This window comes from Geotrypetes seraphini, chromosome 15 (assembly GCF_902459505.1).
Source record: "Geotrypetes seraphini chromosome 15, aGeoSer1.1, whole genome shotgun sequence".
NCBI lineage: Eukaryota > Metazoa > Chordata > Amphibia > Gymnophiona > Dermophiidae > Geotrypetes > Geotrypetes seraphini.
Genome location: NC_047098.1, coordinates 56,346,899 through 56,359,906, shown reverse-complemented (window position 1 = coordinate 56,359,906; position 13,008 = coordinate 56,346,899). Strand labels below are relative to the sequence as shown.

The window sequence follows — 13,008 nt, the reverse complement described above, 5'->3', positions numbered from 1 at the left end:
TGTTGAGGGCCATACACTTAGGGCTAGATGCACTAAAGAGGACTGGAAAGACCATGTGGGTCTCTGATACGATTTTTTGGCCGATTCATGCAAATCATTCACACAGATGTTCATCAAAATCCCTGTCTTGGCCTCTGACTGAGCACTGTGAGAGCAGCTCTCACATATGTGCAGAGCTGGTAAGGAAAGCCATAACCGCTGAAAGGCAGGGGAAGCACCAAAAGTAGCCTCTTGCCACTTAGCTATTGGGGCAGGGAACTTTTGTTTTTTTAATGGGCACAGATGCTGAGCATGCTACACACACACACAATATCTGTCTGATTTAAAAAAAAACCCCTTCACGCTGATGACGGCCCTCCCCATGAACTGGCACCACAAACCACCCCCCCCCCCCACCTCCCTGAAGCAGTGAAAACGGCAGGAGGAATGCCCAACTTCCTCCTGCCATGCCAACCTCCCTCTCCCATCCCCCCACCCCACAAAAGAAAATTGGCAGGAGGGAAGCCCACGCCCTCCTGCCAATGGAGGCCCTCTCCCCAAACTATTCCCTACCATCTTCCTTCCCCCAAAAGAAAGGAGGGATGCCAACTCCCTCCTACCAATGCGACTCCCCTCCCACGGGAAGGTCCACTCCCGTACCAGACGCCCCCACCAAACATCCCCTACCCTCCGCCTTAATGGAGACTACACCAATTTTGTTGGTTGGACTGAGAACTTTTCAGCAGTCTCTCATAGCTCACCTTAAAGCATATTAAATCAATTTAGCATGTATTATGTTTTTTAAAGATGCATTAAAGAAAATGCACATTAAGTACTGTTCATCCATAATTCCATGCTACCTTACCTTCCTTTGAGCCACCACTGCCCGACGCTGCTGCTCCTGCAGAGGTTCGACCCACAGGGCTGGAGTGCTTAGCACCCCGGCCAGGAATTTTGAGCCCACTTGGTTTTAGCATGCTTGTGACTCTCTACACATGGATTATTAACTGCCCCGGTCTGGGAAATCAACCTGTCAGGCCTCTGGATGGTGTGCCATTCCTTCCATCATTGCAGGCCTGCGAGAAAGAGAACAGGAGGAGTCAGGAGAAATGTCCTCTCTGTGCACTGGACAACAAACAAAGCAGATCTTGGACAGGCAATACTAAAAAGGGTTTAGTTCCCACTGCCATGTTTCTCAATCCAGTCCTCACAATGCACCCAGCTAGCCAAATTTTTGAGATACCCACAATGAATATACATGACCTATATTTGCAGGCACAGCCTCCATTCTATGAAAATCTGTTTTATGCAAGCTCACTGAATAGTCTGAAAACCTGACTGCCTGAGTGTGTCTCAAGAACTGGGTTAGGAACTATCACAAGAAGTCTATGTCATCATAAAACTGAAATTCAGATGTCTGATTTCCTGATACTTACAATAGTCCCCACAGGTTCTTTTCTTCTTCTGAAGCTCAATAAGGGGCTCATTTAAATAAATGGAAAGATGACCTCTAGTGGTAGTACCATGAGGCTAATGCTAGGGGGTCACTGGTGCCATTTTGGATTTAGGTGTTGATCCGAGAAGCAGTAGAGGAGGGTTCCTGTTGCCTGGGACCACTCAACATCAATGCTGACCTTTGATCTGGGAGAGGATCGGGGGGGGGAGGAGGGCTCTGACAGAGAGATGATGTTAAGATCCAAGGGGTAGGGTTTAGGGAAGGGAAAAGGCTGGTTATGCAAGTACCCGGTGTTGCGGTCAGTATAAAAATTACTGCAGTTTAGAAAATGGAGATTGGCATGGGTCTAACTGCAGAGGAAACTCAACAGAGCAGGAAGCAGCAGATAAGAAGTGCTGCTCACTGACTCCACCTGCTGACTGGAGGACAATATACAGGGGGTGGGGAAAATGTACTGTAAAGACAGAACTGTAAAGGGTGCAATAGCTCTGGCTCCCCCTCCCCCTCCGCCAACACACACAAACACATATTCTTTTTTATACCATCAGCTGACTTATGAGGGCACACATTTGCCTTGGGAGCCACTGAATTAGTAGTTATTTAATTATTTAATCTATTATTTAGCTTGTCCTCCTGATAACTCCCAGAATGGGTTACACCGGCGCAAGGTGTAGAAGTAGAAGGGATGCTGGGAAGCAGTGATCACAATATGATCCCCTTTGACCTGGACACGGGGGCAAAACATTGATCCAGAACCTCGACCATGGCACTGAACTTCCGAAAAAGGAATTACGAAGGGATGAAACTCATGGTGAGGAAGAAGATTAAGAAGAGGATAAGCACTGTAAAAACGCTAGAACAAGCATGGTCCCTTTTCAAGGACATGATCACCGAGGCGCAAAATCTATATATACCGCTTATCAACAAGGGATCCAAGAGGAACAAGGAATTGGCAGGCTCACTGCAGCAGTGAAGGAAGCGATCAGAGACAAGAAGACTTTGTTTAAAAAATGGAAAAGGTAAAAAATGAACGAAAACTGGAAAAAGAACAAACAACACCAAAGCAGGTGCCACAAGGTGGTACGAAGGGTCAAAAGAGACTATGAGGAAAAAATAGCCAAGGAGGCGAAGAACTTCAAGCCATTCTTTCGATATATTAAGGGGAAGCGACCTACGAAGGAAGCGGTGGGGCCGTTGGATGACCATGGAATAAAGAGAGTGCTAAAGGAGGACAAAGCCATCGCCGATAAACTGAACACATTTTTTGCATCTGTATTTACCGAAGAGAATATACACAACATATCGGAAGCCGACAGGTTATAAGCAGGAAATGAGGACGGGAAACTGACAGGATTGTCGTGGGGTCGGCCGGGGGGGGCGATTGGAGGTTCTTGGGGGGGCGGTTGTTGGGGGGAGGGCGGTTGCGTCGAGGGCAGGAGGGCCTGGGATCCCTCCTACCCGTAATGTAGTGCGGGGTTGGGGTAGGGGGTCGCCGGGGCCAGGAGGGCTTGGGCTCTCTCTTGGCCTGATGTTAATCGGCGGGGCAAGAGGACTTGGGCTCCCTCTTGCCCCGATATCGTCGGGGAGTCGGCGGGACAAGAGGGCTTGGGCTCCCTCTTGCCCCAATGTTGTCGGGAGGGAGGGGCGTCGCGATTCGACTTGGCAGGAGGGCTTGGGCACCCTCCTGCCTGGATGGTTGGGGGGGGGGATTCTGTAACCGGTGTTGTTTTTGACAGACACCGGTTACAGAATCCAGCTTTTAGGCGAAGGACTGGCTCCTCCTTCGCCTAAAAGCTCTTCTGTTGGACGTTTGGGGCTTAGGCGTTTTTTTTGTTTCATTATGGCTAAAAAGTGTAGACATCATACAGGTGTACTTGTAGACGTAGTGGAGATTGGGCATTTAGGCAGAGGAAGGCCATAATCAAAACAAGGACGTTTGTTTTGGTTATGAACACTTTCCCTGCTTCTGCGTTGAACGTTTAAGGACTTAGGCCAAAAGGGGACTTAGACGCTTTTTTTGATTATGCCCCTCCACGGTCTTATCAAAAAAGGTCTTATATCTGACACCATTTGGCTTAGGATAGGGTCCACAGAAATTTCCTGCAGGTCCAAAGGGACAGCATGTGCATCAGGCCCAAAACAGTGTTCTTCAACCGCCAGTCCACGGTGCATTCGATGCGGTGTTATCTTCAAGCCAGCTCCCTCTTCCTCACTGATTCAGTGCACAAAGCAACGGGCAGTGGCTCTACGCGTGTCCTGCGCTTGAACCAGAAGCCTTCTTTCTAATGTTGCAACGTCAGAGGGAAGGCTTCCAGATGAGGCACGGGACATGCAAGGAGCTGCTGCCCGCAGCTTTGTGCACTGCATCAGTGAGGAAGAGGGAGCTGGCCTGAAGATAACACTAGATAAAATGGCCAGGTGGGAGCAGGACAGAAGGTAAGGCATAGCATAGAGGGAAGGAGACAAGAAAGGTTGGGGGGAATGATTTTATTTTTTGAATTTAGTGATTGAATTATGTCAATTTTGAGAATTTACATCTGCTGTCAGTGTGCTTTGTGTAGTTTAATTTTGTGGTTAACCATTATGTATTGTTAATAAGATTATATTGTGTATCTGTGAAAAATGAATGGAAAAAATAGTGTTACAATTAGTACTATTATGGGGGCGGGGTCTGGGGTGGAGATTGTGTAGAGATGGGCGGGGTCTGGCCCACAACTTAGCTCACACACCGCCGGTCTACAAAATAATTATTTTATTTCTGCCGGTCCATAGGTGTAAAAAGGTTGAAGAACACTGGTCTATATAACTCAAAATGAGGAGACAAGTAAATTGGAGACTCTCCTGATATCAACTTAAAGCAAATGCAAGAAAATTTAAATAGAACTCTTGCTTTCAATGCTAACCAGTGCAACAAATGATAACATGGGCTAATATGGTCATGTTTCTTCAGACCAAATATCAGTCGAACCGCGGTATTCTGAATTATTCTCAGTCTTCTTAAAATTTTTTGGGAAAGATCCAAAATAAATGATGTTACAGTAATCCAGAGTGGGTAAGATCAACGATTGCACTAATAGTCTAAAAGACACAGGATCAAAATATTTTTTAATGGTCCATAGTTTCCATAATATATAGAAACATTTTTGTACTATTGTAAACTGTTTAGCTAATACTTGATAGACGGTAAATCAACTTGGAAACTATAATCCTGCCTTGAGTAAGTCCTGTGGAGTATGCAATCTCTGTTCTCTACTCTCTACTTTGTTTTTAAAAAATTATTCAATTTTAACATGAACCACATAGATGTTATTAGTAATGCAGTATTTCAAATATACAATAAACTTGGAAACTTTGCTGCAGAAAGTACCATAGGAAAGGGGGCACCTGCTGCTGCCGTACCCTAATACTTTGTGTTGTTTCAACAGTTAACGTTTGGTAGAACATAGAGTGTGTGTGTGTGTATGCTTTCGAGTCGACTACCAACCCCATGACTGCATGCACAGTGAGGAACCCTCCCTGTGATATTTCAAAGCAGAATACAGGAGTGGTCTGCCGTTGCCTTCTCCAGTGCAGTGCATGGCTCCACTATGTTGCTGCTGCTGAATTAGAGAAAGCGATGATTTGTCTCTGCAATCCTAAATGAATCATATGCTATGACTATGCATGCTGTGTATCTCGGTGGCGGGGTGGAAGACATCTTTGTTTAAGGTTACCATATGGCTCCAGAAAAAGGAGGTTGGATTGAGACATCCAGGTTTTACTTTCATTGCTTTCACTGGAAGTAAAACCTGGATATCTCAGTCCGTCCTCCTTTTTCTGAAGCCATAGGATAACCCTGTCTTAGTGAGTAAAATGTTGTTAGCAATATGGATTGGATTGTTGGTTTATTGGTTTAATCCTGCATTGATAATGAATGTGACTGGGCTGCAGCAGAATCAAACTTGTTGGGCTGACTGAATGGACCATGCAGGTCTTTATTTGCCATCATTGACTATGTTGCTATGTAAATCCTTTGACTATCAGGTCACATACTGAATATTGCCCATTGTAATCAGTACAAATTATGTTACTATCTACTTAGAAGTCAATCATTTTATACTCAGGAGGTTACTAGGGCTCGGTGGCACCAGTCTAATTGCTGGGAGTGCATTGCTGTATTCAGCAGGGCTCTGTTCCGGAAAACACATGGGAATCAGTTCATCAGGCAGGATCACTGTGACTGCTAGGCTGAGAGGCTGATGAGGTATTTTCATTCCATTAGCAAGCACAGACCAGCCTATGATGGAGAGCAAAGACTGATAAATTGCCAAAAGAAAAAAAATCACTGTGATTGGGTAGTAGATGGACATTTCTCCATGCCAACCTCACAAAAATAAAACCAGAGAAAGGAAGACTGGTGAACTGGGTGGGTGGAGATGATTTCTATGTCAGGACCAGTGCAAGAGTATCAGGTGCTCTAGGCCAGTGATTCCCAACCCTGTCCTGGAGGAACATCAGGCCAATCGGGTTTTCAGGCTAGCCCTAATGAATATGCATGGAGAGATTTGCATATGATGGAAGTGATAGGCATGCAAATTTGCTTCATGCCTCATGGACTGGAATTGCCTACCGCTGTTCTAGGCCTAATACTTGGCCAGCCCTACCCTTTGTAAAGCTAGTAAATATCTGCAGATACAAAGACTTTCAAGTCTTTCTCAAGTTTTCTCACACATGACAGAAGGGTTCAATTTGGGCTTTAGACTTAGGGGCTCTTTTACTAAGTTATATTATACAGCTAGTGAGGGATTTTCTGCACAGCAAATGTTAACAGAGTTGCCAAGTTACCCAATTCCAGGCTGAAGATTTTGGGACAGTCCCGGATTTCTGGCCACCCCATCCTGCTTCATTATGGGAACTGCAGCAATGATTTCAAAGGGCAGGATCAGGAACTATAAATCCCATACTCCTTTGACTTGTAAGTTCAAAACCAAGTCTCCAGCTTGGAACTGCGTAACTTGACATCTCTGTGTTAGGGCCAACATTTACTGTACAGTAAGACTAGGGTTACCAGATGTCCTGCAAAATCCTGGACATGTCCTCTTTGTAGAGGGCTGTCCGGGTTCCTGGATGGACTTTCCAAACCCCCGTAGTTTGTCCAGGTTTTGGAAAGCCCCGACAAGCTTTGCCCGCTTCAGGAGGGCCTCTGAGCATGCGCACATGACCTAATACACATCTGCGAATGCTTGAGGCCCTCCAGATGCAGCCGAAGCTCATCATTATTTATTTCTTTTTGAAAACTGACCACCTTTCATGCTGGTAAAAGAATAGGCTAATGAGTCTGCTGGACCTGCTGTTTTGCTCTGATATCAGCTGTTTTTACTATATACAAAAGCTGTCCTCCTCCCCCCTCCCCCCCAGGCAACTGCCTAGCCTGCCTGATTTTTAAGCTGGCTCTGAATGAAGAGTAAAGTGACCTGCCCAAGGTTACAAGGAGTGCCAATTAGTAGAAGCGGGATTATCTGGTGATATAGGTACATATACTTTATAGTTTGTCCCTTTAATGAGATTTTGTTTGCTCACTAATCATTTGCATGATGTGTTGGATCTTCCCATGTTGCTGTAAAACACAATCCTTCCTCAGGATGCTCAAATGTTCCAAATTCATCTTCAAGGTTCCCAAATCAGGATCCTGGCTATCAGGATAATGCAATTTAGGGACAGGGATTTGAGGAGACAAATAATTCAAGCGTCGGTCCCATCCCCATGTCTATCTGCTGTTGAGCAAAACAACGGTTGAACCGCAGTGGCCCACCCCATTCTGCTGCCATTGATGTAATTATAATGATTACACATGAGAAAACATTTGCATTTAGTCTAGAGTTGTTGCCTTACCCAGGTCAATCCTGCTTTTTTTTTGCTCCATTTCATCTATTAAAAAAAGGAATGGGTGGATGTGTTCTACGGTAGTTACTGTTTGTCTAATGAATCAAGGTGTAAGATAATTGTTCCCTTCCCAGAATTGTGGTTGGTTTGGATATGAGTTTTTTTAAAACAAGAAAAAAAAAAAAAGTAAATGGAATTGTAGTTCAATGTCTACAAAGTCAGGCATGGTTCAGCAAGCATCACTGGGTTAATCCGGTGGGGGGAGGAGAGCAGCCCCTGTCGGGAGTAGGGTTAAATTGCAGGTAGTAATTAGCCTGAACACTAGACCTGAGCTGACAGCCTTATACTTAAAAAACAAAAGCACTGCAAGAAAGCGTCCTTCGCCTTCTCCCCTGGATTTCTGAAAACAAATGTTACCAAGAATAAATAAGCTTTACCCTCAGCATGGGAAGTTAGAGTCCACAGGGAACACTGAAAAACCACAATCTAAAAATACTGGAATTTAAGATTAGCAGCTGTAGTGGGGGTTGGGAAGTTGAGTGATCCAGTTACAGAGGAAGAACTTAACACTTTACTTCGGTATGACCTGGGTGGTAGCCAGACTCCTACTCGAGCCAGATAAGCGTATGAATGTCATGCAGTCCTGTTAAAACAGGGTTTTCTAATCCTGTCCCAGTGACCTCTCAGGATATTCACATTATGAATGAAACAGATGTGCAACTTTAACTTATGCATATTTGACGTGGACATCACTGGTATACATTTGGGAAGCCCTGCATTAGAACAAGACTATAGACGGGTGTCACAAGCTCCAGGTCTGTCATAGGGAAAGTTGCCACCTCACCATAGGACAAAGCTAATTTCATCCTGATTTTGGCTACTGCAATATATCGCAAACTGTGTGCCGTGGCACGCTACCGTGCCTCCTGAGATTTCAGGTGTGCCGCGGCACACTGGGGAGGAGGAGAGGCACCCGGCACTTTGTCCGGGTTTTGAAAAGCTTTCCTTTGCGCAGTAGAGCATCCGCGCATGCAGCATACGACATGATGACGTTGCGTGCATGCATGTGACATCGTGACGCATCTGCGCACGCACGGATGTCCTGCCCGACGAGAGCAGGCAGCGGGGGGCGAGGCTGGGGTAGGAATGAAGGCTGGCCTGGGTGAGACCAGGGTGGAATTGGGGGCGGGACCAGGGCATGACAGGGCAGGGATGGATGGAACTGGAAGGGCCCGCGGGAGGGTCTAGGGGGTCCGGATTTTTCAGACAGAAAATCTGGTAACCCTACATATTCCAAGTATACTCAGTTTGTTCATAAGCTGAGCATGCTTGTGGAGTGCCAGCATCAGTGGCCAGACGCACCGTACTGACTTCCTCTGTCTTGAGGCACTGTGGGGGCGGCAGCTGTGGCAATGTAATGTAATGTAATGTAATGTAATTTATTTCTTATATACCGCTACATCCGTTAGGTTCTAAGCGGTTTACAGAAAATATACATTAAGATTAGAAATAAGAAAGGTACTTGAAAAATTCCCTTACTGTCCTGAAGGCTCACAATCTAACTAAAGTACCTGGAGGGTAATAGAGAAGTGAAAAGTAGAGTTAGAGGAAAAATAAAAATAAAATAAACATTTTAACAAGACAGCATTGATCTAAATACTTTGGAAGGTAGAAGAGAGGAGAGAAAGGAATAGAAGCAACGTGGCAAAGGGTTCCCGGTAGTGGCGGCTGGTCCTATTGCTGCTTAGGTGTAAAAACAGTTGATCTTCTTATCGGATTGTAGGGGGGGCGGATCTCACATTCCTGGCAGGTTCGGGTCTGTGGGTTCTTGGTGGTAGCAATGGATTTCTTTGACTGGCAGGGCTTCAGCATCCACACCAGCAAAGGTCTGATACCTGTGCTCCCCCCCAAAAGACTGCTGGCTATGCCCTGCTTTTAATAAAGCGATTAAAATTTTTAATAGCATGATTAATTGCTATCAAAATTTTTAATCAAAATGTAAGCCTAATATGTAGTATCACATCATACCTTATGCCAGAAGTTTTTTCTTGTTGGGCAGACTGGATGGACCATACAGGTCTTTCTCTGCTGTCATCTACTATGTTACTACATAGGGGCTGTTGAAAGGTTCTCAGCCCAACCAAGATGAGAATGATGTGGAGCCATGAAATTTACAAGTTATTCCACACGTTTCTTGATACTTTTCATTTCAATGAGGCAAATGCATCTAGTAAATGGGCACAAGTATAGGGAAACCAAGGTTGGCTCTTAAGCATTGGTGGAATGGGGAGCAGAAACTCGAGATACAACTATACAATGGGAGGGATATTATTGAATAAGAGTACCCAGGAAAGGGACTTGGGGGTACTAGTGGACATGACAATGAAGCCGACGGCACAGTGTGGAGCGGCCGCTAAGAGAGCAAATAGAATGCTTGGTATAATCAAAAAGGGTATTACAGCCAGAACGAAAGAGGTTATCCTGCCGTTGTATCGGGCAATGGTGCGCCTGCATTTGGAGTACTGCGTCCAATATTGGTCGCCGTACCTTAAGAAGGATATGGAGTTAGTCGAGAGGGTTCAGAGGAGAGCGACACGTCTGATAAAAGGTATGGAAAACCTGTCATATGCTGAGAGATTGGAGAAGCTGGGTCTCTTTTCCCTAGAGAAGAGGAGACTTAGAGGAGATATGATAGAGACTTACAAGATCATGAAGGGCATAGAGAGAGTAGAGAGGGACAGATTCTTCAAACTTTCGAATAATAAAAGAACAAGAGGGCATTCGGAAAAGTTGAAAGGGGACAGATTCAAAACGAATGCTAGGAAGTTCTTTTTTACCCAACGTGTGGTGGACACCTGGAATGCGCTTCCAGAGGACGTAATTGGGCAGAGTACAGTACTGGGGTTCAAGAAAGGATTAGACAAATTCCTACTGGAAAAAGGGATAGAGGGGTATAGATAGAAGATTAATGTACAGGTCCTGGACCTGTTGGGCCACCGCGTGAGCGGACTGCTGGGCACAATGGACCTCGGATCTGACCCAGCAGAGGCATTTCTTATGTTCTTATGTTATGACATCACAATACAAGGGACTGCTGAAAAAGTTCTCAGCCCAACCAAGAAAAGAATGATGTGGAGCCATGGAACTTACAAGTTATTCCACACTTTTCGTGACACTTTTCATTTCAATTATATGAAATGAAACGAAAAATTGTCAAGAAAAGTGTGGAATAACTTGTAAGCAGTTGCTCTTCAAGAAATCCAAACCAGACAGTAGTAGTAGTAGCCCTTTTTCTGGAAACTAAAATCTTGTTAAAATGTTTATTTTCTTTTTATTTTTCCTCTAACTCTACTTTTCACTTCTCTATTACCCTCCAGGTACTTTAGTTAGATTGTGGGCCTTCGGGACAGTAAGGGAATTTTTCAAGTATCTTTCTTATTTCTAATCTTAATGTATATTTTCTGTAAACCGCTTAGAACCTAACGGATGTAGCGGTATATAAGAAATAAATTACATTATATATAGCTGCTTCACTATGTAAGGCAGTGCATTTTAGAGAAATATGAAGAGACTTCAATTCGATTTCTCTGTGTCCTTTCATGAAAAAGCCGGCACAACAAAACTGGAAAGTCAATAAGACAAGAGACTTCTGTGAATTTCAGAGCACAAGTGACAGGCAACTGGTGATTCCTCCCACAGAGAAAACCAGTAAGCCATCAGCTGCCACATAAGTAGGCAATCCTGAGCCCTTGAAACAAGTGTGATACCTCAGCAATGCTGGCAACATAGCCATTAGTAAAATAATGATCATATCATGTGAATGGCACATGCCGGATTTACACAGCACTGTACAGAGGTAGATAACATTACATTTACATTTTATTAATTTATAGTTTGTCACACCTCACAATTCTAGGCGGAGTACACAGTAAAAGAAGCTGAATAACATCAGGAAGTAGAAAGCTAAAATTTTCAGAGCATACATCACAATGAGTTAATCATAAATCTTCACAATAACAGTCTTTAATTCACTCTTAAAATGTTTAAAAGTAAAAGCAGCGCATAACAACTGCAAAACTTCCTCATCCACTTTAGCTGCCTGATAAGCATATAAGCTCTCCAATAACATCATTATTTTCTTTCCTTTAATGGTTAGGTAGTTGAATAACCAATGACCCCTAAGGGGACTGTGTATTTTCCGACCATTTAAACCTAGAGATCAGATATGCAGGAGTCATGGGCATCGGACCGGGGGACGCCACAGGGGCCATGGCCTCCCCACAGATTGGTGGTCGCTGGTTGGTTCCTGCCCACCCATCCCTCTTCCGACGCTGTACTTTTAAATCTTCGGGCAGGCCTGCTCCGGAACCCTTCATTCTACTTCTGGGGGCCGGCCTCCTCATTGACGCTGCACAGCGGCTACCTGAAGATGTAAAAATACAGTGCCGGGAAGGGGGGGAATGGGTGAGTCAGAAGCTGGTGAGACATGCAGCAGGATTTTCTTCTGGCTAGGGCGGAGCCTTTGGGGCCCCCATCCCAAAGAAATGGTATTTTGCTGCTTATGGAAATAGCTATACAATACAGTATTTTATAAAACACATAATAGAATTTAAACATCATCCACACTCGAAGTGAAAGCCAATGTAGTTTCACATAATAATCTGAGAAACGATCAAACTTAGATAAAGAAAAAAAATCTGCCTCAAAGCTGCATTGTAGATGGTCTGTAGTTGTTTCAATAGGTCCCCTGAGCAAGACAGAGGTAAAATATTGCAGTGTCTTTAAAATCAAAGCTTCAACTAACAATATTCAAATGTAACTAGTATCTCCCCCCTACCTTATGTACAATATCTATGTCTAATATATGTATTGATTAAACCCCTCAAAAACTATGTTAATCTTTTAATTTTGTATGTACACCGCCTAGACAGGTCAGTAGGTGGTTTATCAAAATAAAATAAACTTGATATTGGGTTTGTTCAAAATAGTTATGAACATAGCACAAGTTGTGCATTAGCAGAAAAGATTTTTGACCACTTTGGCAACCTGCATGCCCAAAGAGCAGCATCTGTCCATCCATACCCCCAAAAGCCATAAGGAGGATACTAGGGAATATTCCACACCTCTGATCTTAATAGCAGTTGGAGATGGGTTTAAAATCACCTTCCACCAATAATACATTTGTCTTATTAGACACCAGTCATTAAGAACATAAGAACATAAGAAGTTGCCTCCGCTGAGGCAGACCATAGGTCCATCCTGCTCAGCGGTCCGCACCCGCGGCGGCCCATCAGGCCCATTGCCTGAGCAATGGTCTATACCTATCTATACCCCCCAATCCCTTTTTCTTCTAGGAATCTATCCAAACCTTCTTTGAAACCATTTAATGTTTTCTTGTCTACAACAGCCTCTGGAAGCGCGTTCCATGTATCCACCACCCTCTGAGTGAAAAAGAACTTCCTAGCGTTTGTTCTAAACCTGTCCCCTTTCAATTTCTCCGAGTGCCCCCTTGTACTTGTGGCGCCCCTTAATTTGAAAAATCTGCCCCTGTCTATTTTTTCTATGCCCTTCAGGATCTTGAAGGTTTCTATCATGTCTCCTCTAAGTCTTCGCTTCTCCAGGGAGAAAAGTCCCAACTGCTTCAATCTGTCGGTATATGGGAGATTTTCCATTCCCTTTATCAGTTTGGTTGCTCTTCTTTGTACTCCCTC

At 44.3% G+C, this 13,008-nt stretch overlaps 1 protein-coding gene across 2 annotated transcripts in view; it reads right to left on the bottom strand.

The window, feature by feature from the left end:
• CLIP2 (CAP-Gly domain containing linker protein 2) overlaps nucleotides 1–13,008 on the bottom strand; it is a 169,398-nt gene that overhangs the window by 120,157 nt on the left and 36,233 nt on the right. For both annotated transcript variants that reach the window (XM_033922592.1, XM_033922593.1), the window contains exon 2: nucleotides 845–1,055. In XM_033922592.1, coding sequence (XP_033778483.1) covers nucleotides 845–956 — 112 coding nt within the window. In that variant the 5' untranslated portion in view covers nucleotides 957–1,055. The remainder of the gene's footprint in view (nucleotides 1–844; nucleotides 1,056–13,008) is intronic.